At 34.1% G+C, this 25,936-nt stretch overlaps 1 protein-coding gene across 9 annotated transcripts in view; it reads left to right on the top strand.

Annotated features, from left to right (window-relative positions):
* The window catches only part of KCNT2 (potassium sodium-activated channel subfamily T member 2), a 348,859-nt gene that overhangs the window by 181,661 nt on the left and 141,262 nt on the right, over positions 1–25,936 (top strand). For all 9 annotated transcript variants that reach the window (XM_047705388.1, XM_047705393.1, XM_047705394.1 and 6 more), the window contains exon 13: positions 14,548–14,656. In XM_047705388.1, the coding sequence (XP_047561344.1) occupies positions 14,548–14,656 (109 nt within the window). The remainder of the gene's footprint in view (positions 1–14,547; positions 14,657–25,936) is intronic.

The following is a 25,936-nucleotide window of genomic DNA, read 5'->3' on the forward strand; positions in this document are numbered from 1 at the left end:
TGCTGTATATTATAGGTATTTGTTACCATTTATTATTTTTTATTTATTTATTTTCCATTGCTGTTTATTGCAGATTTGTTATCTACCCTTACTATCTTATCAGAAATTAATTTGTTATTTAGATTTTCATGTAAGGTTTACATATCTCAGTCTACTTAGGATCAAATTTACATGGACCCAATTGACATAATTATTTGTAGGCTCTTTAGACATGAGCATAGCATTTTACCCAAGGAAAAAAATTGCTGTAGGGTAACACTGTCATCATTTTTAACCATTCATTCATTGAATAAATATTTATTGAGTGGTGTATCATCCAGGCATTGGTGTACCGACTGAAGGTATGTTTATGAACATAGCAGTGAAAAATATATCTGTTCTCATGAAGCTGGCCTGTTAGTAGAAATGACCATTAATATATAATTGAATAAATGCATAGAATGTTAGCTGGTGATGAATATTAAGGAGAGGACGCTGGGGAAGAAGCATATGAAATGTTAGAGAAGGTTGACCTTTTAGATTGAACCATTAATTTATAAAAATTTGAAAGCTTAATGTAAAATATAATCATAAAGCTCATTAATTATTAGACAGGAACACATAAAGCAACACTGTCTTACTTATTTCATTAGACTACTTTTATGGTACCTATTACTTCAAGCTGCTTGTATTCTTATAGGTATTAAAATTCTTCCTCCCCTTTAGGTCTAGCCTCTTAAAAAAACCAACATTCACTATTTTTAAACTTATGATGTCCTTAGATCCATTATTCTAATTTATACTCGCTCCATATCTCTGAAGCTCCTCCAAGAACACCAAGTGTCCCCTAATAGAGAACATTTTGTATTGTCGTCTTACTTACTTGTTTTCCCTATTCTGTTCTGTGATCATTGGTGCCTTTTTTTCCTTCACACACATTCCCTTCTCCACTTGCCTTTTCATTCTCAATCTTTATAGAATTCTTTCTTAATAGTTAAGCCATTATTTCTCAATTTCTTTTAAAAGAAATGCTCTAAGAAGTATTTTGTGTTAATTAAGGGATCAATGCATCAGGAAGACATAACACTCCTCAAAGATGCACAAAGTTGCTGTGAAACCTCAAAGTACACGAAGAACAAAATGGCAGAATTGGAAGGAGGTGTAAAAATCTGCAATTGTTAGAAATTTCAGTATTGCTTTCTAAATTACTAACAGAACAAGTAGAAAATCAGAGGGCACAGAGGGGGAATTCCGTTCAGCCGGCTCTAAACCCACAGAACTGACAAAGCCCCTGCTTCCCCACCCCCTCCTCAGGCTCCTGCGAGCACATCCTCCAGCCCCATAGCCCCGCCTCTTCCATACTGGGGACAGAATTTTCTCCCCATCTTTCCCCTCCTCCCATTATCCCATCCCTCCCTTAAAAGGTTCTCCCCACAGACACTGGACAACCTCTGTCCTTGGAGCTGGAACCATGAGAAGGAAGTTCAACACTCCTACACTGTCCCTGTTGAAGATAACTGTTTTTATTAACTGAATTATTGTGTTTTTTTCATGGACCAAAATTTTTTTTGTACTGTCCCCTTACCGATGTCACCCAGTTTTAATAAAAGAATCTTCTGGAAAAAAAAAAAAAAAACAAGCAAAACAAAACTTGAGCTCATTTTTACCAGCTAGATCTCATTGACACATAGAACAATACATTCAACAACTGTAGAATACACATTTTTTGCAAGTGCCTAAAAAACATTCACAGAGATAGATCATATGCTGGACAATAGGAGAAGTGTCAAAAAAAGTTAAAAGAATGAAAACGTACAGAGTGTGTTCTCTAATCATAGAAATCAACAATAAAATGTCAGCAGGATAATGCCCAAATATTTGAAAATTAGCACATTTCTAAATACGCCATGAGTTAAATGCAAATTAAGGGGAGGATTAGAATCATTTTCATGGAATTGTGATGAAAATGCACATGTCAAAATTTAGGGGACGCAGGTGAAGTAATGCCTAAAAAGAGATTTATAGCTTTAAATTCTTGGATTAGAAATGAAAGTTTAAAATTAAGTAGGAAAGTGGAAGTAGAAGCAGCAAAGACATACTTTAGAAGTGGTGTCTGGGGACGCCTGGGTGGCTCAGTGGGTTGAGCCTCTGTCTTTGGCTCAGGTAATGGGGTCCTGGGAATGAGTTCTGCATCGGGCTCTCTGCTCGGTGGGGAGCCTGCTTCCCCTCTTTCTCTCTGCCTGCCTTTCTGCCTACTTGTGATCTCTCTCTCTGTCAAATAAATAAAAAATCTTAAAAAAACTTAAATAAAAATCTTAAAAAAAAGAAGAAGAAGAACAAGAAGAAGAAGTGGTTTCTGTAAATGGAGCAGAGAAATGTCACAGTACCTGAGGGTAATTTCTGGTGAAGGAAATCTTTCTTTTTTCTTTTTTTTCTTTCTTCTTTTTAGTGGGAAAAATTTTAGCAAGTCTGTGTACTAAAGGAGATGATCCATCAGAGAGGGTAAAATGAATGATCCAGGAAAGTGAAAAATTCAAAGAGTAAAGTCACAGGATGTACAAGAGAGAATATGATCTAGCAGACAGAAGGTTTCCTTTTGCTAAGTGTGTAAAATACTCATTTTTAATGAGAGGCATGTATGCAGTCTGGTGTGATGGAGAGCGCTATGGAAATTTTCTTATTATTTCTATTTTCTCGTAGTAGTTGAGATCATCATAGAGGTTTCAGGAACTGTATAAGATAGTTCTCTAGAGCAGCAGGAAAGTGAATGGCCTGGAGAAATGTGGAGTTTGCTGAGCAATGTTCATCTCTCATGTGATATTATGGACTCTCAATTTGAAGTAAGGCCTCTTTAGCATGCATGTGTGTTTGTGCCAACCGTCTGTTATTTGTAGTAGAAAGAGGGTTGGGTTGTAGTTTTGCCTGTAGAGTAAGCCTGATTGAGAGAGACAAGCAAAATGACTGTTTACACAAGGGTCTGCTTATTTGGTGAAACATTTGATGCAAGCTGCTATGCGGGGAAATGAGAATGAGGGTATTGAGGTAACAGAGAACGAGAGGGTAGACAGATTGAAGTTCCTGAGGATGTCAGGCATTCTTTGGAATCACAGTCCTAGATAGTGAGCTGGAAAGTTAAGAGGTGGTTGAATGGACAGAAGGAAGGACGTCTTCTATTGTGATATGTTTTAAAAGGTTCAGACACTTTCCAATATCTTTTTCCTCAGTCTCATTGGGTATGCTCAAAAAGATTTCTTCAAAGTTAAATCTCCACTGAGTCATTATAATGTATGCAGCATAATAGATTTACCCTCTGGATGGATTTTCTTTGCAATGGTAAAAGAATTTAATTTTCTGAGCTGAACTGGGCATATGGATTTTTACATAAATGGCCTACTTCTAGAAAAAAAAAAAACTGTAGTGTTTGCTTTGCTCTTTTAGCTTTCTTGGCACAACTGATTTTTTAACTTCTTGCCTCTTGGGACTGAAAAAGAAAAGAAATACATAATAACACCTCTTATTTATTAGCCATCACTAAATATCAATTACAGGCTAGAGGTCATTTATATATATTTATACATATTAATATGTGATGTATTTTTCATAGCAACCCTGCAAGGAAGTTATTACTAGCTCCAATTTGTAGGCTAATAAAACAGTACTCTGGTTTGCTATTTTGAATACTAGCTCAAAAACCTAGTATTTACAATTTATTCTGTCTGTGTCAAGGAAAAATTGCACCAGACTTTGCTAAACAGGTGAGAAAGATTTTATTTAGGACTGTTGCAATGAAGGAGAAAGATTGAACTCAACTCCTGTAAACAAAGGCTGGAGGATTTTTAAGTTCTGGACTGAAAGAGGTGGAAAAGTACTGAATGAAGTAGGGAGACTGGTCCATGTGATTATGCCAACATTTGCTAATTGTCTCTTATGGAAGTTAGGGTCCTATCTTCCCATGGAGACTGGGAGGTAGGGGCTCTAGCTCCTTTATTTACATTTCAGAACGATGGCCCTCTAGTTCTTGAGAGACATTTCTGGGTTGTAAAACTGGTGAGAATCTGGGAGAAGATTTAATTCTCAAAGGGGCAGAAATAAGGATTTTAATTGGACTTTTTCTAAAGTAAATGTTCAAAGAAAAGGGTGTTCAGGGGTCTATATTCAGGAATAAACCTGACAGAAAATCAAGCTGTCAGGAAATCAAATTGAGGGAAACTTTAAAGTCTTCTTGGTCATCTGACTCCAAAGACTTTTTTAAGTTGTAATTTTTAGAAAAAAAATTATTTTATACTATGCTGTTATCTTTCCTCTTAAATGTCAAAGATGTTCATTTTTTTTCCTGATAATTACATGCATTTTTGAACATATGGAATCTTAGAATGGAAGCCAAACAATCATCAAATACGCAGACAGCGTATTCCCTATGTGACCCCTTTAGACAGCATGAGGAAAGAGCTGAAATAAAATGTTTGCAATTGCAGAGGAAGAAAAATAATATTCCTCTACATTCTAGGTTCTGTGGGTGTTCTCCCCTCCTCCTCAGTAATAAAAGAGTAACAAAAGAAAATCAGTCAGAAATTTTATATGTATACCTCATGTATACATGGGAGATACCCAGGAAAGCAGCAAAACTTCCCCAATGGTTCAAGCCATCACCTTAAATACAATCCTCAGCTAAGGACAAAAGAAAGATGCTGGGAGTGGGGAGACTAGTTCTGAGGGGTTATCAAGATAATACAGTTAGGTTTTATGCAGATTTAAATCTGGTGCCTTCTCCACTGATAAAGAGCTGTGGTCTAGAGTCATCCTTCTCTTCTTGGTACAGAAAGAGTCACCCTTACAAATGGAATTTTCTTCATAAATGTAGATTAAAAGGGTAGATTTTACTTTGGTTTAAGAGCTTCTCCCTTAGGTTACTTTTTATCAAAAATAATCAGACCAAAATAGTCTTTATGCTACAAAAAGTATATTCTGCTACCCTTCACAATTTAAGCTTTTTAAAAAGAATATTGTTTTGTCTTAAGCAGATCCATTTTGAGCATTGCAACAGTTTGACAGATAATCATTCCTATTATTTCATTATGCAATACAATGTACCATAAATTCTTTAGAAAGGTTTCCCAAGTCTTTTTCTTTTTTTTAAGATTTTTATTTATTCATTTGACAGACAGAGATCACAAGTAAGCAGAGAAGCAGGCAGAGAGAGGAGGAAGCAGGCTCCCTGCTGAGCAGAGAGCCCAATGTGGGGCTCGATCCCAGGACCCTGAGATCATGGCCTGAGCCGAAGGCAGAGGATTTAACCCACTGAGCCACCCAGGTGCCCCTCCAAAGTCTTTTGCTTGGTTAATAATCTGTTCTCAAAAGCATCTTCCTTTCCAATTTATAAAATCACAGAATTTCAAACTGTGAATTTTAAACTTGCTAAGACACCCCTACTAGTATAACTCATTTTTTAACCTATACAGCAATATCTTTTGGTAAATTCCTGACAGATGATTGTCACTGATCTTCAGTTACATGCTTTCAAGATAAACTAACCTCTTTATGAATCACTTTATTATTCACTTGGCACTTGTCAATGAGCTTTGTGAGATTTTTAAGATACTATGGTCACGACTTTGTTAAAAGAAGATATCAGGGAAGACCCAAGAGAGTTATGATCTGGAATTAGATTTGGTGTTGACTGTGATTCCTGAAGAATCTGGGAGAGGACATAAGTATGCAAAATATGTTATTTAAGGGATGTAAGGCTCCCTGCAAATTATTGGACCTTAGGCCAACAAGCACTAAGAAAAAATACAGGATTTCAGTTTTAAGGAGCAGAGCACAAAACAGGTTTTGGTTCTTGACAAGCAAAGGCAGAAAGCAGACGTATTATTTAACTGGCAATAAAATTGACTTGCTACACAATGCCAAAATTAGTGGTAAGAAGATTCTAGGAATATGTCATATCTGGAATTTCAGACAGGCAATCAGGTTTTTGCCATGATGTATCTATAAGGAGTAGTACAGTTTCAGCTGTAAGAATGGGAATTGAAAGTAGGATTACAGTTCCTGAGAGATCATTGGAAAGAGCAGGAAATGCAATCTTAAAACTGAAATCCAAGATAATGTTTTGGTCTCAGATATAATGTCAGTTCCTTTCTGTTTCAACTTGGCAGAAAGAGGAAATTATACTAGCAGCCCTATGAGTGTTTTTTTTTTTTTTTAAGATTTTATTTACTTATTTAAGAGAGAGACAGAAATAGTGAAAGAGAGCATGAGCAAGGAGGAGGAGAGAGAAGCGGGCTCTCCAGCTGAGCAGGGAGCCCAGTGTAGGGCTCGATCTCAGGACCTAGGGATTATGACCTGAGCCAAAGGCAGATACTTACCTGACTGAGCCACCTGGGTGCCCCAAGTTTGTTTGGTTATTTGTTGTTTTTGTTTTTTAATTTTAAAAATTTATTTATTTGAGAGAGAGAGACAACATGAGCGGGGGAGGGAGAGAGAGAGAATCTCAAGCAAACTCCATGCTGAGCATGGAGCATGAAACAGAACGGGATCCCAGGACCCAGAGATTGTGGCCTGAGCTGAAGTCAAGAGTTGGTTGCTTAACTGAACGAGCCACCCAGGTGCCCCAATATTTTAATATTTTTATATTTATTTGGGTTTTTGGTTATATACTTCATTTTTAAGTATTTAATTTAAGAAAATCCTAAATTATTTTGCACTTAATAATAAATATATATCAAATTAGAAACCTGATTCTCCAAAGACATCAATTATAGTTCATTACAAATGAACTATGTAGTTTCCTTAATTCAGTCATGAAGTCAAATGAATTAATTATAGAGGACATTTATTATAGATTCTATGTATCAGAATCCAATTTTTTATCCTAGTACATATATATCTAGGTATATATGCAATAGATAGATAGATAGATAGATAGATAGATAGATACGCAATCTAATCTTATAATCTATCAATTTACCTATTAGACCCAGACAATGTAATTGTGAACAAAATAGGCCCTCACACTCAAGGTGCTTTTGAGTCTAAAGTAAAGCGTTTAAAGGAAGTTCTGGGAATAATTTATTCTCTGGGCAATGATTATATTAGGCAGGAGTTGTTTATAAAACAATGCATTTGAGTTGTGTTTCAGAAAGATTTGTTTTCCAGTTGGCTGCTAGATTTTTTACTCATATAAATGCTGTACCGATGTTGTTTAGCTGCCTATAAATTGGGATCAAATTTATTTACATATGTTAAGTTTCAGAATTCAGTTTATTTGACCCTAAAAATGTGTTCAGTAGATAAGTTAGCAAAATATACTCAAAATATAAAAAATGTATCATTTTAAGTGTTACAGATATATTTAATAAACTAAAAACTGATTTGAAAGTGACCTTCAATCAGACTAATGTCTTAACCATTTTCTGAGTGACTGATTATATTTGAGAATCTAATGAAAATTACAAGTTCTCATGGAGAATTAGGAAACAATTCATGTATAAAATTTCATCTAAAATCTCTGGTTTCTTTTATGGGTCATTTGGAGTTCAGGAAAGATCCTTGTCATGGGTAAAGTGATATATTTTAGATCCTTAGAGCACCAATAAATGAATAATTTTTAGCTATTTCAAGTTATAAAAGTTGACTTTTATAAGATTATTTTAGCCAATTAATTTTTAGATTAACCAACTTTAGATGAAATATTCTGCTTTCACAGTAGCAATAAACACGATGACTCAATATATTACCTTCCTTTATTATTTAGACTGCTTATTCCAAAGTTGTCATGGTGGATACTTTTACTTTTTGGTTACAATTAAGTTTGGAGTATCTTATTTCAGGTTGAATTTTGTCAGCAAGGAAAAAAATCAATATCATTCTCTGTTGTAGAAGAATGAATTAAAAATCTCGTTTCTGTGCTGGTTTTATTATGTGTGTTAGCAAATACTTATTTTCTATGCAACATTTATGCCATTGTACACTTCCCTTGTTTCCTTTTTCCTTATTTAATGCTCCACTCACAGGATCATAGTTTCTTATTGGTAGGGCACAATGCATGAATAAAACAAGGAAGATTTATGGGCTTTTAGGATCAGTGCTTCATCCAACTATCCACTGACTTGACATATTTACTAAGTACTTTCTCTATGCCTGATGCTTCTTTACCTTATCTCATTTAATGTTCACAATATCCCTATGAAGTCAATATGGTTTTTCCTGCTCATCTTTGAAAAGCAAATGAAAGCTTGGTATTAGAGATACACTTTGGATGAATGAAGTATAAAACATGGCCCTTGTTTTCTTAGAACTTAAATTTAGTGGGGATCCACATTAAAAAAAAGGTGGGTTAACACTATGATGGGCAAACACAGAATGCAATGGGAGCAGCTGGCGTGGACTTTAGTTGGAAGAAGAGGGTCTGCTAGAATAAATGACAGAAGTTCTGTTTCCCGTCAGAAGTCCTGGAGGCTCAACAGTGGAGGATGCACTGGAATAATGAGTGCCAAGGCTGGGGAGGTAGTTTGGGGACAGTTAATAAAGGGTCTTGTAAGCCTTGCTAAGAAGTTTGGACTTGATGCTAAGAGTAAAGAAAATCACTGCAGGGTTGTCAGTAGCCAAATAACCAAACAGATTGTCATTTGAAAGGGCGGTAAATCTGATAAAAACACAGAATTAGTAAAAAATATAAAACTTGAAATGGACTGATATGGAGGCTGTTGCCTTCACTCCAAGTCTGAAGAGACAACTGTTCGGAGTCAGGTTGGAGAGAAGTAGATATATTAGAGCAATACTAGAAGGTGTCATCAACAAGACTTGAGGACTGATTGAATGCAGGGGTATGAGGCATGGAGGAGTTCAGGATTTGGTGCTGGTAAAAATCCATCTCCAGGAAAGGAAGCATTAACAGCAGGAAGATGAGTTCAATTTGGGGTAAGAAAGCCAAAGGACAATCAGTGTCACAGATGCCTAGGGAGAAAATTTTAGGGGGCCAGCGGTCTACATGTCACATGGTGCCAAAGGTCAGTTGAAATGAGAAAAGCAAGCTGCCTACATCAACTTTACAAACATAATTGAACATTTTGTCCTGAGAATCAGATTTGTTTAGTAACTTAATCTCATGCATTTTGTAAATTCTACAGCGAAATTAGAGCCCCAAAATGGTGACTCTAAAGTTCCCACTTTGCATGCTTACTTTTTTTTTTAAAAAACACTATTTTTTTTTTTTTTTAGCAGTTTTGGGTTTACAGAAGAATTGAGCAAAAAACATAGAGAATTTCCACCATCCCTTCTCCCCAATTTCCACTGTTATTAGCATCTGACATTAGTTTAGTATAATTGTGACAATTAGCAAATATTTATACATTATTAATTAAAGTCCAAAGTTTACATTAGGGTTTACTCTTCATTTTGTGCATTTTATGGGTTTTGACCAATGTATAATGAAATTTGTCCATCATTGCAATATCCTACAGAATACTTTCACTGCTTAAAAATCCTCTGTACTCCATCTATCCATTATAACTTCTTACACTCTCCCTCATGACAAGCCCCTTAACAACCACTGATCTTTTTATGCTTTCTAAGGTATTCAGCCCTTTTTTTTTTTAAAGATTTTATTCATTTATTTGAGAGAGAGAGAGAGTGTGTGTGTGTGCTCTGGGAGGGGCAGAGGGAGAGGATAAGAGAGTCTTAGACAGACTCCGTGCTGAGTGCAAAGACTCACTTGGCGTTCCATCTCATGACCCTGAGATCACAACCTGAATTGAAACTAAGAGATGCTTAATGGGCTCTGCCACCCAGGTGCCTCGGTATGCAGCCTAAGTCAGCGCTCTTTCATTTAGCAATATGCATTTGCGTTTCCTCCATGTCTTTTCATGGCTGGAGAGCTCATTTCTCCTTACTGTTGAATAATATTCTATTATCTGGGTATACCTGTTTGTTTTATCCATTCATCTATTGAAGGACATCTTGGTTACTTCCAAGTTTTTGCAATTATGAATAAGGTTGCTGTGAACTTTCAATTGTAGGTTTTGGGTAGATAAATCATTTGGGTAAATACCAAGAAGCACAATTGCTGGATTATACAATAAGGGTATGTTTTGTTTTATAAGAAACTGTAGACTGTCTTCCAAAGCTGCTGAATGATTTTGCATTCCCACCAGCAGTGAATGACACTTTCTACTGTCCCACATCCTCATTAGTATTTGGTGTCATCAGTATTTGGGATTTTAGTCATTCTAATAATTGTGTGGTGGTATTTCATTGTCATTTTAGTTTGCAATTCTCTGTTGACATATGGTGTTAATCATCTTTTCATATGCTTATCTGTCACCTGTGTATCTTCTTTGGTGAGGTGTCTGTTTAGATCTTTTGTTTATTTTCAAATTGAAGGGTTTTTTTTCCCCCTTATTATCACTTCTTTTATCAGTAACATTATTTTATTTTATTTATTTATTTTTAAAGATTTTATTTATTTATTTGAGACAGAGTGAGAGATAGAGACAGAGAGAGAGAGAGGTAGGGGCAGAGGGAGAGAGAGAAGCAGACTTCCCAATGAACACGGAACCCTATGTGGGGCTCGATCCCAGGACCCCAAGATCATGACCTTTGATGGAAGGCAGATGCTTAACCAACTGAGCCACCCAGGTACCCCATTTTTTTTTTAAAAGATTTTATTTATTTATTTGAGAAAGAGCAGGGGGAGGGGCAGAGCGAGAGAAAGAGAGAGAATCTCAAGCAGACTCCACAGTGAGTGTGAAACCTGACTGAGGACTTGATCCCACAACCCTGAGATCATGATGTGAGCTGAAATCAAGAGTTGGATGCTTAACTGACCCAGCCATCCAGTTGCCCTCTCTCCTAAATTGCTTATGGTTGGATCTTAGTTTTGTTTTTCTAATTTTCTTTATATTTTAATATGTTCAGTTCATTAACATTTAGTACCATCATTTATATAATTGGATGTAGGTCTAACTAAATTGTTTCCTGTGTCTCCCTACAAATTCATGTTCCTCTGTTTTCTCTTTTTTACTTTTTTTATTATTTGATTTTTTTGAGCAATCCAAGTTTAATATGCCTATTGGCTTTTTAGAAATTATCTTTTGAAATTTTTTTAGTGACTACTCTAGGGACTACACTACACAGGCTTAACTCTTCACAGTCTGCTTCATGTTAATATTGCACAATTTACTTATTTTTTACAATTGCAGAATTTATTGAAGTTAGAAACTTTGTACTTATTATTTTTTATAAATATCGAATTTATAAAATATCAAATTCTTCAAGATGATACTATAAATTTTTCTTCGTAAAGGTATATATATTTTAAAGAAAAAAATGTATCTTTGTTCTCTCAGATATTACTCATTTCTCATACTCTCCTTTGATATCTGAAGTTCTAACTTTGCCTCTGGTATCATATCCCTTCAGCATAAGGACATTTCTTATAATTTTCTTTTTTTTTTAATTTAATTTTTTTTTCAGCATAACAGTATTCATTGTTTTTGCACCACACCCAGAGCTCCATGCAATCCGTGCCCTCTCCAATACCCACCACCTGGTTCTCCCAACCTCCCACCCCTCGCTGCTTCAAACCCCTCAGATTGTTTTTCAGAGTCCATAGTCTCTCATGGTTCACCTCCCCTTCCAATTTCCCCCAACTCCCTTCTCCTCTCCATCTCCCCTAGTCCTCCATGCTATTTGTTATGCTCCACAAATAAGTGAAACCATATGATAATTGACTCTCTCTGCTTGACTTATTTCACTCAGCATAATCTCTTCCAGTCCCGTCCATGTTGCTACACAAGTTGGGTATTCATCCTTTCTGATGGAGGCATAATACTCCATAGTGTATATGGACCACATCTTCCTTATCCATTCATCCGTTGAAAGGCATCTTGGTTCTTTCCACAGTTTGGCAACCGTGGCCATTGCTGCTATAAACATTGGGGTACAGATGGCCCTTCTTTTCACTACATCTGTATCTTTGGGGTAAATACCCAGTAGTGCAATTGCAGGGTCATGGGGAAGCTCTATTTTTAATTTCTTGAGGAATCTCCACACTGTTCTCCAAAGTGGCTGCACCAACTTGCATTCCCACCAACAGTGTAAGACTATAATTTTCTTATAGTATGATTCTGATGACAACACGTTTTTTTAGCAATAATTGAAAAAGTCCTTTATTTCATCTCTTTGAAGGATTTTTCTCTATGAAATGATGACTTAATAGTTTTTTCCCCCTCTTCGTTCTGGAGTTTAGGATATTGTTTCACTGTCCCCTGGTTTCCATGGTTTCTGATGAGAATTCTTGGCCATACAACTGTTTTTCTTTGGCTGCTTTCAAAATATTATCTTTACCATTGGTTTTCAATAATTAGACTACAGAGTGCTTGGGTGTGGTAAATTTTTTTTTTTTTTTTGTTTATGTGGTTTGGGATTCTCTGAGCTCCTTGAATATGGAAAATTATGCCTTTAACGTAATTGGTAAGTTTCCAGCCACTATTTCTTCAAATCATTTTCTGTTCTATTTTCTCTTTTGTGTTCTTCCTGGAAATCCAATTACATTATATAAGACATTTTTACATTGTTGCACAAGTCCCTGAACTCTGTTCCTTTTCCATCCCTCTTGTCTTTGTTTTTCAAATTCAATAAATTCTGTTGATCTATGGTCAAGTTCACTGACTCTCCTATGTCATCCCCATTCTACTTCACAGACCATCCAGTGAATATGTTTTGCTGATATTTGAGCTTTTTGTTTAATTTTAAAAATATTTCCAATTCCTTTACTGAGTTTTTTTCTATTTATTATGACCATATTTGCTTTACCTCAGTGATACTTTTATTCACTTTTTTAAAGCCCTAGTCTGATAATTCAAACATCTAGATCATCTAACGGCTAATGTTTATTGGACTTAGTTTGTCTTTTTTCCCCATGAAATTAACAAATAGGTCACATTTTTCTGGCACTTCATATACTGAATAATTTTGCAATGTATTCTGGTTATTATATTATGTTGTGAAGCCTGGGTATTTCCTATATTTCTCCAAAGAGTGTTGACATTCTTATTTCGGCAGGCAGTTAATTTAGTTCACTTGAATGCAAACTCTATCACCCTAGCAGTTGGCAGTGATTCAAATCTCCCTTGAGATTGCCCTTATTCTGTCTCATGCATGCGTGGTTTAGAGGTTTGCTGATGTCATATAAATTTATACACAGAATTTGTGACTTCTCTTCTCCACCCCTCCCTTTTCTGGGATTTCCTACTCATCCAGAATAATGTTTAACCAAATACCTGGGCACCTCATGGCCCAGCCAAGTTGACACATAAAATTAACTATCTCAGTCTGTCAGGTTCATCGTCATGTTTTGAGAGTTTCCCTGCAAGACACACATTGTCCACTTATCTAGTTAAGGAATTCTGAGTACACTTCATCAACTTTCATACCAACCACTGACAGCAGCTTCTTTCTGCATTTCTGTAAACAATCTCTCATATCTACTTGTATTTTTACTTATCCTTTTCTTTCCCTAACATTGTCAAATAGAACTTTCTGTGATGATGCAGATGCTTAAATCTGCAGTGTTCCATACAGTTTTGAATTAGCCACAGACAGCTTTGAGCACTGGAAATGTGGCTCATCTGATAGGGAAAGGGAATTCTTAACTTTAGTTAATTTAAATTTAGATAGCCCCGTGTGGCTAATGACTACTACATGGACAGCATACCCTTGAACATGATTTTGTTTCCTTTTTCAAAATATATTGGCTAACTGACACATTTCTCAGAGAATTTGCTTTGATAGCAAATTAAATAATAATTAGCTAATATTATTATATATTAATAATATTAATATTATTATAATAGTTTTGATAGCTAATTAAATAATAATTTATGGGGTCACACTTTGTGTAACATTAATGGTAAGCATGTTTTTTATTCCTTTTCTCAGTCTTAGAAGGTTTTTAAAACTTTTATTTTGTATCTGAAAGTTACTGATCTCTTCCAACACACACACATACACACACACACACACACACACACACACACACCCCACACACACACCCATAGAGTCAAAAATCCTTTTACTTTTACTGCTATACAAAAATAAATAAATAAATAAATAAATAAATAAATAAATAAAATGGTGTTTTTTTTTACATGCATGGTCACTGTAGTCATTCTCCTTTTGCCAAGCTTCCTAAGCATGTTAAAATTGTTATAAATCTGCATTTTCTTTTCCATGGAAACTGTTAACAGACTATTAGTTGTACTGTATTTCGGAAGCATCTGCCCCTCACTTATTTCTAAGAAAATTACTTTTAAGTTTGTCAAGAAATTTTCCTCTTAATCTCTGCTAATTTTCTAAGTGCTGGTAATTCACACTGATTAGATTAGGTATTGTTACTCTTCTTTACAGAAATAATAAGAATCTTTAAAAATAAGTCCTTGCAATTCGTTATTTTGTATGTTTAATTTTAAACTGTGGATGTACCATTTAACACACCGATTGGAGATTTTTACTTTATATATTACAAATTTTTCAATTTATTTCATGATCTTTTGATATTTATCATTTCAGGACCACCAAACAATTTTGAGAGCATGGGCTGTAAAAGATTTTGCTCCAAATTGTCCTTTGTATGTCCAGATATTAAAGCCTGAAAATAAATTCCATATCAAATTTGCTGGTAAGTTTAGTCTCAACTGAGATACTTTGAATTTCCTCCAACTGTGATAGTAAGAGTTATGTCTCTGAAATTAGTGGCAACTTAATATACATATTCCTGATTGCATAGAATAGAAGGATTTCTTTTTGTCATCTACTGGTTATGAGAGAATTTATTTACTTTAAAAATGTCCAGGTAATGTTTTGGGAGTGAAAATTTTTTTCTTTTTTTAATAATTTGGTGATTTAATCAATTGGATTAACTGGACACCTTGGTAAGACTATAAATAGATTAGCACTTGCAGTTTTATCCATCATCTAAACACAGGTCTTGAATGTTGTAGCCATTAATTTATACTATGGTTACACATAAATAGGTAGTGCTTTGTTACAAATAGTATCTACCTCTCTTTGTTATGGATAGGTGGTGCTTTGTTATAGGTTACTTAATACATTTGTAAGCTTACCATGCATTAGAGTAAAATTAAAATATATTGTAATGTTAAAATATATTCAGGTGTATTAAAATGTATTTATTTGGAGATAATAAATTTATTTGAAGATTTATTTGGAGATAATATAGATTTTGAAAACATTTCAAGAAAAACATACATGTGAGTTTTTTAAAGTCATTTCATATGATTTTATTTCATATACTTTAAACTGTCATTTCATATACTTTAAGCTGTTAAGAAATTGAACAGTAAGATCATACTTTATTTTTTTCTTAAATGTTTCCATAGGAACTAATTTTGATCCAGGAAGTAGTTTATATACATTGAAAAAAATGACATCCTTGTTTTTTTTTAACATTTCGCCTTAATAATTTAAAGCTGCAAACATCATTAAAATGCAAATCATTTTAACTATGTGTTAACAAATGTATTTCTTCATCTGTGTTTATATATCTTAAAATGCTTACCTATTCGTATGTGATATTTAAACGAAAAATTATGAACACTAAGAAATTTCTAAATATCAAGAAAACCATGAAATTTTTGCAATTTAGTTTGCTGTTTTTTATCTTTTACTCTTGATTTTAATGACATCAGTTTACTAAAAATGTATGGCAAACAAAGCAATGACTCTTAACTGTGGCTGCATTTTAGTATCTGTTTGAAAGTTTGTTTTAAGTACAAATACTGATTTAAATGATTTGTGATGATGGTGCTATGATTTTGTTTTGTTTTTAAAAAAACCTGTTCCCTAAACTGAAAGTAAAAATAAGAGCACCTCCTTTGTAAATGGCTTTGTGAAGTTTATTGGAAAATGCATGTAAATTCTATATCTACTACCTGTTACATATGTAATTAGCTTTCAAGAAATGCCAATTGTTTATCTAAAAGACTTTTGCAACTAAGCTGCCTTCTTTTTATTATTATTTAGTAAAAGGAATATTTTTTTAAAGATTTGTATTTATTTATTTAACAGAGAGTGAGATCACAAGTAGGCAGAGAGGCAGGCAGAGAGAGAGGGGAAGTGGACTCCCCGCCGAGCAGAGAGCCCGATGCGGGGCTTGATCCCAGGACCCCAATATCATGACCTGAGCCAAAGGCAGAGGCTTAACCCCCTGAGCCACCCAGGCACCCCAAAAAGGAATATTATTGTAAAATTTTTATCATGCCTGATAATGACTTATATGAAGTTATTTTAAGGAAGGCAATAATGACGTAAGTCCTAAAAATGTGAATTTAAATTTGAGTGTCACCACTTAAGATTTAGATAGCCAAATTAGTATTCTGAACCCTATTTTTCTCTTCTGTTAATTTATGTTATTGTATGTATGAGGTCTCTATTTCATTGGTTAAGATTATCAGTAAGGAAATAATATCTGAAACATATTAGGTGCTCAGTAAATGGAAATCAGATGTGGATCCTAAAACAATATGTAGTTTGGGAAGACAATTTATAATTTTGAATGTGTTATAACTAAGATTCAGAATAGACTTTAATTCTTTCCCCTTCTTCACAGGCACTAGATAGATAGGTTTACAACAGATAGATCAAATTCATGGGAATATTCCACCTTTACAAATAAATAATTACAAAGACTATTTACATTAATTCTCTTTCATATTCTCATTTTGCCATTATTTTGATAAGTCCATTGAAATGAATGTGATAATTAAAAGTTCTATCCTGATAGTTTGTCACAATATTTCTTATTTATGATACCTGCTGAAATTCCTTTTAATGACATCTGTCTTCTTTTAGGTTGAGATTACAACATCTCAGAAGAACTGTTTTTTTTTTAATATTATAAAAAGTAAAAGCATCCTACTTTCATTAAAATGTCATAAAACAGTTTGGAGTGATCTATGAGATGTGAAATATCTCAGCCTGAGGTTAAAAGATTACAGACTTTACCTTTCAAAAGACAGTATATCAAGCTGGCACTTAGTTTGTATGGTAGATTGTTAAAATAATGGTCTTCAATGAACCATGTTCCCTGTGTCTGTCCAGTGTAGATGGGATCTTGCAGTTTATTCCATGAAGAGGTGAAATGTAGTTCTCTACCCCCTTGAATACAGGCTGATCTTGTGACTGTGACCAGAATGTGACAAAAGTTACACTGTATGACTTCAGAGGCTAAGTCTTAAAAATCTATGCTTCTGCTTTCCCTTCACTGGAAAACTACCTAGAGAACTGCATGTAAGGAATCCCAATTCAGGGGTGCCTGGGTGGCTCAGTCAGTTAAGCATCTGCCTTTGGTTCAGGTCATGATCACCGTGTCCTGGCATCGAGGCATAGGTTGGGCTTCCTGCTCAGTAAGGAGTCTGCTTCTCTCTCTCTCTCTCTTTGCCCTTCCCCACTGTTGGTTCAATCCCTCAAATAAATGAGTAAAATCATAAGGAAAAAAAAAAAAAGAATCCCAGCTTAGCCTCCCTAAGGATGAAAATCACATGGGAAGTGATTATCCATCCCAGGCTCCCCACCTCTCCAGCTCCCAACTTACCCACAGTCAACCCAGAGAGTCATGCTGACCTACAGAATTTTGAGAAATAATAAAAGTATTGGTATTGGTTGCTCAAAATTAATGAGTTTTGTTTGTAGTTATCTACTACTTGGCAATAGATATCTAATATCATTTGTAACAAAATAATAATTGCTTTGATCTTAAACCAATATTCATTTGATAATATTCACAATATTTTTGTCTTTGCGTTCTCATGAGTGTTAAATAGTACAATTCCAATTATACAGGATATAAAATGAGATCATTTTATTTCTGTGCCTCTTCATACATGCTAAATTGTGGAACTACTACTATGACTATAATTTATATTTTTTTAAAAAATAAATCCATGGTTTTAAAAGATGAACAAACCTCAAAATTTGAGTTATGAGTATATAAAATATTAAAAAGTAAAAATAATATAGTGATCTGGCAGCTACTACTTTATGCACATCTATCAGTCATATCATATATGGATCCTTTTCTTCTGAACAAAATGACTATACTCATTAAACTGTTGAGTTGTTGCAATATTATTTGAATGAATTATTATATTATTGATTACAATTAAAATAATCTTCTACACTTTGATAGAGTTATAGGAAAGATGTCTATATGGGCATGATTTTAGCAGCAGAAAAGATGTGTTCTTAACCTATTTTACTGAGAGAGAAAAGTAAAAATAGTAAGTCTGGAGATAGAAAATATCTTCGGTAGAATAATGGCTATGATACAGAATTTGTGAATATAAACCACTACAAGTCTTAATGAGATTCAATAACATAAAAATATGCTTCATAGATAATTTGATTATTTTAATCACCACAGGTTTCCTAAGAAGAAAATAAACTCAAACTGGCTCATAGAAAAATTTACTTTCAGCGATTTTCCTTTTTATGATAAATTTGTCAAAGTAAAGAGTTCGATAGTGCAAATCCTGGAATGAGACTATCCTCAGTCAAATTTCAATTTCTACTGTATAGTAACTACATGACCTTGGGCTTCTTAATTTCTCTCAGCTTGAGATCTTTGATATATAAAGTGTGGATAATAAGAGAAACTGTCTCATATGGTTATTATAATTAAAAAAATACTCAAAAGAACATCAGCCACCAGTAATTGGTACCTATCAAATTGATGATTTTCATGAATCTTGAGTACCTATTTCTCATCTTCCTAACAAATCTATATTACCTTTATTTCCAGGAAAAGTAATTGAGCATTTCTCATGATGTCTTACAGCTTATTATAGACATTCAAAAAGCACATAGTTCTCAGTTTGCACATATTTTCCAGAGGGTAGAAAAAGAAAGATCTTTTCCCAACTCACTTTATGAGGCTGACCTAGTCATGATACAAAACTTATTGAGGATAACATGAGAAATGATTAGAAACCAATTTAATTGATTAACATAGTTGAAAAATTATCTAAAATACATTGGCAAAATTATCAAAGTAATGTAGTTTAAAAAATAATATATCATCACCAAATTGACGTTATTCCAGAAATAGATCATCATGTCAAAGGAAAAATAAAATTTAATGGATACAAAAAAAGCTTTTGAGAGAGAATTTAGTATCCATTTACAATCTGAAAAAAAAGGAAAAGAAAGAAAGCAAAAGTGTTAGAAAGCTACGAAGAAAATATACCTTAACCTAAGGAAAATCATCTGCACAGTAACCTAGAGGTAAAAAAAAGAATATTTAATGACCACTTATTGAAAGTCTGCCTTTAAGATTAGGTACAAATAGGGATGCTTACCAAAACCACTTTAACTCAGTGCTTTCCTGGAAATCCTAAGAAGTGCATTAAGACTACAAAAATAGATAAAAGGAGTAAGCAGTGGAAAGCTAGATATAAAATTGCCATATTATTTAAATAAGATTTTCTACAGTATTCCCTACATATTTTTTCCTTAGGGAACCTCATTCATTTCTATGATTTCCAAAATTAGATCTCTCCCTCAGTATTCACTCTGAGGTTCAATCTTGTATCTCTAACTCTATAGTCAGTATCTCCTATTAGGTTTCTAACAGCTGTCTCAAAAGTAAGATATCTAGAAGAATTTATTGATTTTCCCTGACTTTAAATCTGTTTCTATCCCATTCTTCTCAACACCATCTACTTAGAACTCAAGCCAAAATCCATGAATCATTCTTTGATCATTTGCATTCAGTCCATCAAGTGCTATAGGTTAGACTCCCCGAGAATCCCAGGCTTACCCACTAACACAACCCAGGTTTATCCCATGATCAGGGCTGTGTCAAAACACTCCCTTTGTCTTCTTTCCTGGGTATCCATGAGTTCTGCCTATAAGCCTACTGCTGGTCTTCATGTTCCCCAGCACATTTGCAGTAGTGATTACCATTTGTGTGCTATAGTAGGCTGCTACCTCTTCATGCCTTCCATGGCAGCTTGAACTCAATAGTTTCCTCTTTCCAGTACATTAATGCCAGCATTCTTTCACCATATCATTATTTTTAACCCACTGAGCCACCCAGGCGCCCCACCATATCATTATTTTTAAAAGATTCTCCCTGGTGGATTATTTTTTTGTCAACCTCTGTAGAAAAAAAGTCAAATGGTACTATAGCTTTGGTTGTGTTAAATCTCTTTTCCAGTGAGAAATATTTTTTATCAATACAATTCTTTTTTAAGAAGTGGCAGTTGGTACTGAAACATAGGAAGAAGTAATGGCAGTGTTCCATAGCTGTGACTAATATAAAAATGTGGTTTTGTAACATCTTGTATTCTCTGGCATCCTCTTGTGGGACTAGCAATTCTAGTAAAGTCTCTCCAAGGTCATATATCTGAACAGAAATCACCTAGAAGAAAAGGGTTCCACAGTGTTGAGCCCTTCACAAATATTCTCCTCTTAGTGGCAAAACCAGGATGAAAAAAAGCAAAATATTATAATAATCCAGCTTTCAGACGTGTTTCTATAGACTAAATTTTAATCAAAATAAAACCAAACCCATATCTCTTTCTTAACTCTATATTCCAGAAATCATTTAAAGAAACAAAACACTAAAACAAAAGAAACATAAGGAAAAAATGTACTTTGTTAGGAACTCTTTTATTGAAAAACCTTGAATGAGCTTAAAGAATAAACTGAGCTCGCCAATTAGTTGAATTTAAAAGAAGTTGCTGTTTGTCTCCTTGTCAGATGAAATTACTCAGAAAATCAGTGGGAGATGAATCCCGGTTATATGAGTAAACCAATTGCTAAATTTAGGTTGCCACTCTATCTTTACCTCCCAGAAAAAGGGTTATATCATCTGTGGGTGAACATTGAATTGCATTTTATTTGTCAACTAATTTTTTTTCAACATACTGGGTCCTTGAAAATTTTCTACCTCATTTGAACAGATGTACAAAGACATAAAAATCAAATTGGTAAATTTTCACCCACACGTGGTAGGGAAGAATGTTAAATATCAATTTATAAATAAATTTGTATGAGTAGAAAATGTAAAAGTCATAGTAAAGACTGTAAAAATTGGTTTGTAAATTGTGAGTTTTCTATAAATTTTATTGTCCATGCTTTGACTATGGTATTTCATAAGTAACAGAATTTGAATTAATGTTCATGAATGAACGGAAGAATCATACCTCAATAGTAAAGTGTTGACTGAATGAAATTTTCTCTACTTCACAACTAAAACATGCCTAGAAGAATGATTCATTATACTAGAACAGTAGCAGTTCTGGGAATTAAAAAAAAAAAATTAAGAAGATTTCAATTGCAATACAAATTAGAGTATAGACAAGAGTGTTTTTAACAATATCATTGATAATACTGTACAAATATATTTCTTATTGTAGGTAGTTGTGACTACCATTATTTAAAAATATTGTTTAAAATAAATTGATGATAATAATAAGATGAACACGTGTTCATCTGTGAATATGCATGCACACACACAAATCTTGGGGAAATGATGTGACTAAAAATGAAGGCCTTGTCTCATTTTGCTGAAACACAAGACTTCCCAATGCTTCACTTTTTTCTACCTAGACAAGAGTGGAAAATATTTCCAAGTAATATAAATATTGGAAATTATGTTAGCTGTTTCTAAATAACATATGTATGTGCAATGCTTGACTTTCACCAAGTGGTAAGGTGTGAGTTTTTCCTGCTGAATAATTTCTTCATTTCCCATATAACACCCACGTAGATATCAGTTTAAATTTCATTCTTACAACCTGCTTAAGAACATAATGCTTTGAATTCCTACAATTTCAAAAGGTGAAATACCCCAACTTTGAAAATTTTTCCATTTTCTTTATAAATTCTCCAGAATTTATAAAATTCTCCATTTTTGGATAAAAATATTCTCTTTGATGTTTGTGTTATTGCAGAGGTCAACAGAAACCACTTAACCTAAGGCCATGTTCAAAACCAGCGCAATTTACAGAGTCTTTAAATTTTTTCTTTCTCCGCTACTTTTTATTTCATAAAAAAATCAAACATGCAGCTTAAAAATTATACAATGAAAACTTGTATTCCCTTCATTTACATTCAGCAATTAGCAGTATCCCACATTTGCTTAATCTTCTCTTCATACACACACACACACACACACGTGTACACGTGCACACACATGCACACACACATTTTAACTTCAGCGTGATTTTCCAAAGAATGACATTCTACTATATACCCAGCATAACATTTTCATGCCAAAGAGGGTCAGATATTTTCATGGGTCTTGTTTGTATTTAAATGTTGGCAGTTATCCCCAAGATGCCTTTTATAATTGCATTTTTATAATTCAGATTAAATCAGTATTTGGAGGTATTTGAGTGGCTCCATCTGGTAAGTGTCTGCCTTCTGCTCAGGTCATGATCTCAGGGTCCTAAGATGGAGCCCCCAGTCACGCTCCCCATTCAGCAATGCTGCTCCCATTCCCTCTGCCCCTCCCCTTGCTTGTGCTCTTCTCTCTTTCTCTTTTACTCTCTCTCTCAAATAAATAAATAAAAGCTTTAAAAAATAAAAAATAAAAAAATCAATATCTCACTCTTCATTGCACTTGCTTTTTCATTTTTTTAGATAGAAGATTAGTATAGACAGAAATGAGTCTTCCCATATACCCTTCGCATCACACAGCTTACCAGGTTGTTAATTTCTTATATAACTATATCCATTTAATCAAAAGTAAAAAATTAACATTGATGTGAATTATTTTTTAAGTGAAATATTATCTTGTCCTTCATTCCTCCTAGCAAAAGAAAAATCAATAACTTATTTGCTTTACTTTTTTTGTAGATTTTAAAATTTTAATATGTGGGTCTATTGAACAGCCAAACCAGCTTTCTTATTTGTTCTCTTTGACACTTGATGAAATTGCCATTGAACATTAGGTATTTCAAGCCATTTTCTTGTGGACCACTTAAAATTGAATTAACTCAAAGCATCTTTCTATTTTTCTCCATTAATTTTCTTATAGTCTTGTATTTCTCTAAGACTCAATTGCATGATGCTGAAAACCAAAGTAGCATATTCCTTCAACGTTTGGCAAGTGCCAGGCATATTCTATTATAACCCAGATCTATGATTTTCCATCTCTGAAGTAGTTTCTTGATAACAACGATTTATAAAGAAGAACAGTTATATCCTCTTTCACTCTCATTTACTCATTCAGAACATTTTATTGAGTCCTACTGTGAACAATTTGTTAGTCTAGGTACTAGTGGTATAATGATTAAAAAAAAAAAAAAGATGGACTAGCTGTCTGTTCCAATGGCAGATTTTATTTTCTTTACTTCATCCTTTTTTTTTTTTAAAGGTTTATTTATTTCAAAGAGAGTGAGAGAGTGAGAGAGTACGAGCAGGGAGAGGGACAAGCAGACTCTGCTACTGAGCGGGGATCCCGGTGTGGGGCTTGATCCCAGGACCCTGGGATCATGACCTGAGCTAAAGGGAGATGCTTAACAACGGAGCCGCCCAGGTTCCCCTACGTCACCCTTTTTTTAACCAGTGAGCCAGAGTACTTTTACGTTCTGCACCTACTCGAACAGAGCCTGTTTTTGCCACGTATAGCTTCAGCTGTGACCTTAGGATCTTCCTCCCCTGCCCTTGTCACCCTCGATATATACCAAAACTCAGGATTCCAATTATGTACTAGTTTCATCAGATTTTGATTGATGAATTTAGTCAATCTGATAGACCTATGTAGGTAAAGTTTTCATGACTTAATATATCTTTATTCCTGAAGTAATTACTTTTGTATTGAAAAGTCTCTTAAAATGAGGAATGAGATCCTAATATGAGGATAGTATAATATCCCAATGCTTTAATAATATCCTGGGATGTTTATTTAACATCGCCTCAAGACAGACTGCATGAGAACATACTGTGCACACACAAAGTGAGAGAGACTGTGAATTAGGCTTTACTAATGAATAGGAATGTTGCTGGAGAAGTAGGGAGTGACTGATGACAGTTATAGGTAAAGGCATAATGGTTTAACCAGATCATAAAGTAGCTCCAGTGGAAGCATGGAGTACAGTGGAGATGACACAAAGAGCCTCACAGGAGTGATTACTTAGCGAGCTATTAGGATGTCCAAGTGAGACAGACTGAGGGATTGAACCAGAGTGGTGGTGATGGATGAGGAGAGTGAGAACAGATTCATGAATCACTTCAGATATATTCTGTAGACCTAATAATCAACTGATTGTGGGAATCAAAGAAAGTGAAAAATCATTTTATTTCCTTTTTGCCACCTTAATCTCTTTTTTGTATATCTTCCCATTTAATAGAAATTGTATTATAGTAGCTTACTAATTGACTTTGTGTTGCTTAGATGTTTAATTCTAGAATAGAAACTTCTCTTTTTGCTTTTCTTTTTTTTTAAGGTTTTGTTTTTAAGTAATCTCTACACCCAACATGGGTCTTGAACTTACAGCTCCAAAATCAAGTGTCGCATGCTCCACTGACTGAGCCAGCCAGGCACCCCTAGAATATGAATTTCTTAAATGCTTTGTATCTAGTGACAAGCACAGAGCTCAACTCACAGTATCTTATTACTAAAAGTATGCAGACTATAGTATAAGAGTTAAAATCTTAAAAGATCCAGTAACAATGTTCAAAAGTAATACTATAACTCAGCAAAATTAAAATATGTGACAATATATGAAATAGTGAAAAGGGAAGAAAAATCTGTAGTTTTTCTGCATGTGTAGGGAAAACCCAGTTCTTTCCTACTGTGTTTGTCCTTTGTCTGTCTCCTTCATTAGTCACATAGTTACTAACATCTGTTTACATAATTACATGAAGGTTTCGTGAAGAAATGAGCTACACACAACATTTAAATAAAGGACCTTTATGGGATGCCTGGGTGGCTCAGTGGGTTAAGCCTCTGCCTTCGGCTCAGGTCATGATCTCAGGGTTCTGGGATTGAGTCTCGCATTGGGCTCTCTGCTCAGCAGGAGACCTGCTTCCTCCTCTCTCTCCGCCTGCCTCTCTACTTGTGATCTCTCTTCAAATAAATAAATAAATAAAATCTTTAAATTAAAAAAAGGACTTTTATTTCAGTTTTATTTATTATAAGAATAAATGTAGAAAGAAGCAAAATGTCTAGCAATATGAGAATAGATATATGAGATATGTAGATGTGGGGTGTATATGTATTATCCAACCATAGTCCTTATTAGAAATTATATTAAAATGAAGGTCAGTATAAATGGAATAAGTAAGATATGCAATTCCTTAAAGTAGGGTAATAATTTTATTAATATAATTCACATATAATGAATTATATTTCATTTTTATATAGAAGCGTAATACTAGCTAGAAGGTGGTTTAATAGTTGTTTTTAAATTTATTTATAGATTTTACATTTTTACATTTTTTCCACAAGGTCCAAATTATCAAGTATAATTAATGCCATAAAAACATTTGTGAATGTTAATATCTAAGGACGGAGTATGTTATTCACTTTATGACTGGGGGTTATGTTTGTATAGACTATAATAATTTGTATGAGCTGAAATTTCATTAGGTTGGTAAAAGATAATGTATATGAATTTATGAAATTGTACAATTAGCATATTGTTATATTTTATAACCCGTGACAAATGCCATTTGATATTTTAATATAACGGTTTCATTCGTGCCAAGTTCTCATTTAAGCCATTAGCTATTCTGTATCCTTATATTTATACAGACTAAAACTGATGATAAATCAGTAGTTACTTCCTTCTTGAATGTTAACTCAGCTTCCAATGACAAATGAAAAATAAGGCAAATTTAAAAAGTGATAGCTATTTTTAAAAAATCACCAAGGTGAATGTAAAGAGCTGAGATGTTATTTCCAACAAATTTTAGAAGTGTATGTGTT

The sequence above is a fragment of the Lutra lutra genome, chromosome 15 (genome assembly GCF_902655055.1).
Source record: "Lutra lutra chromosome 15, mLutLut1.2, whole genome shotgun sequence".
Classification (NCBI taxonomy): Eukaryota; Metazoa; Chordata; class Mammalia; order Carnivora; family Mustelidae; genus Lutra; species Lutra lutra.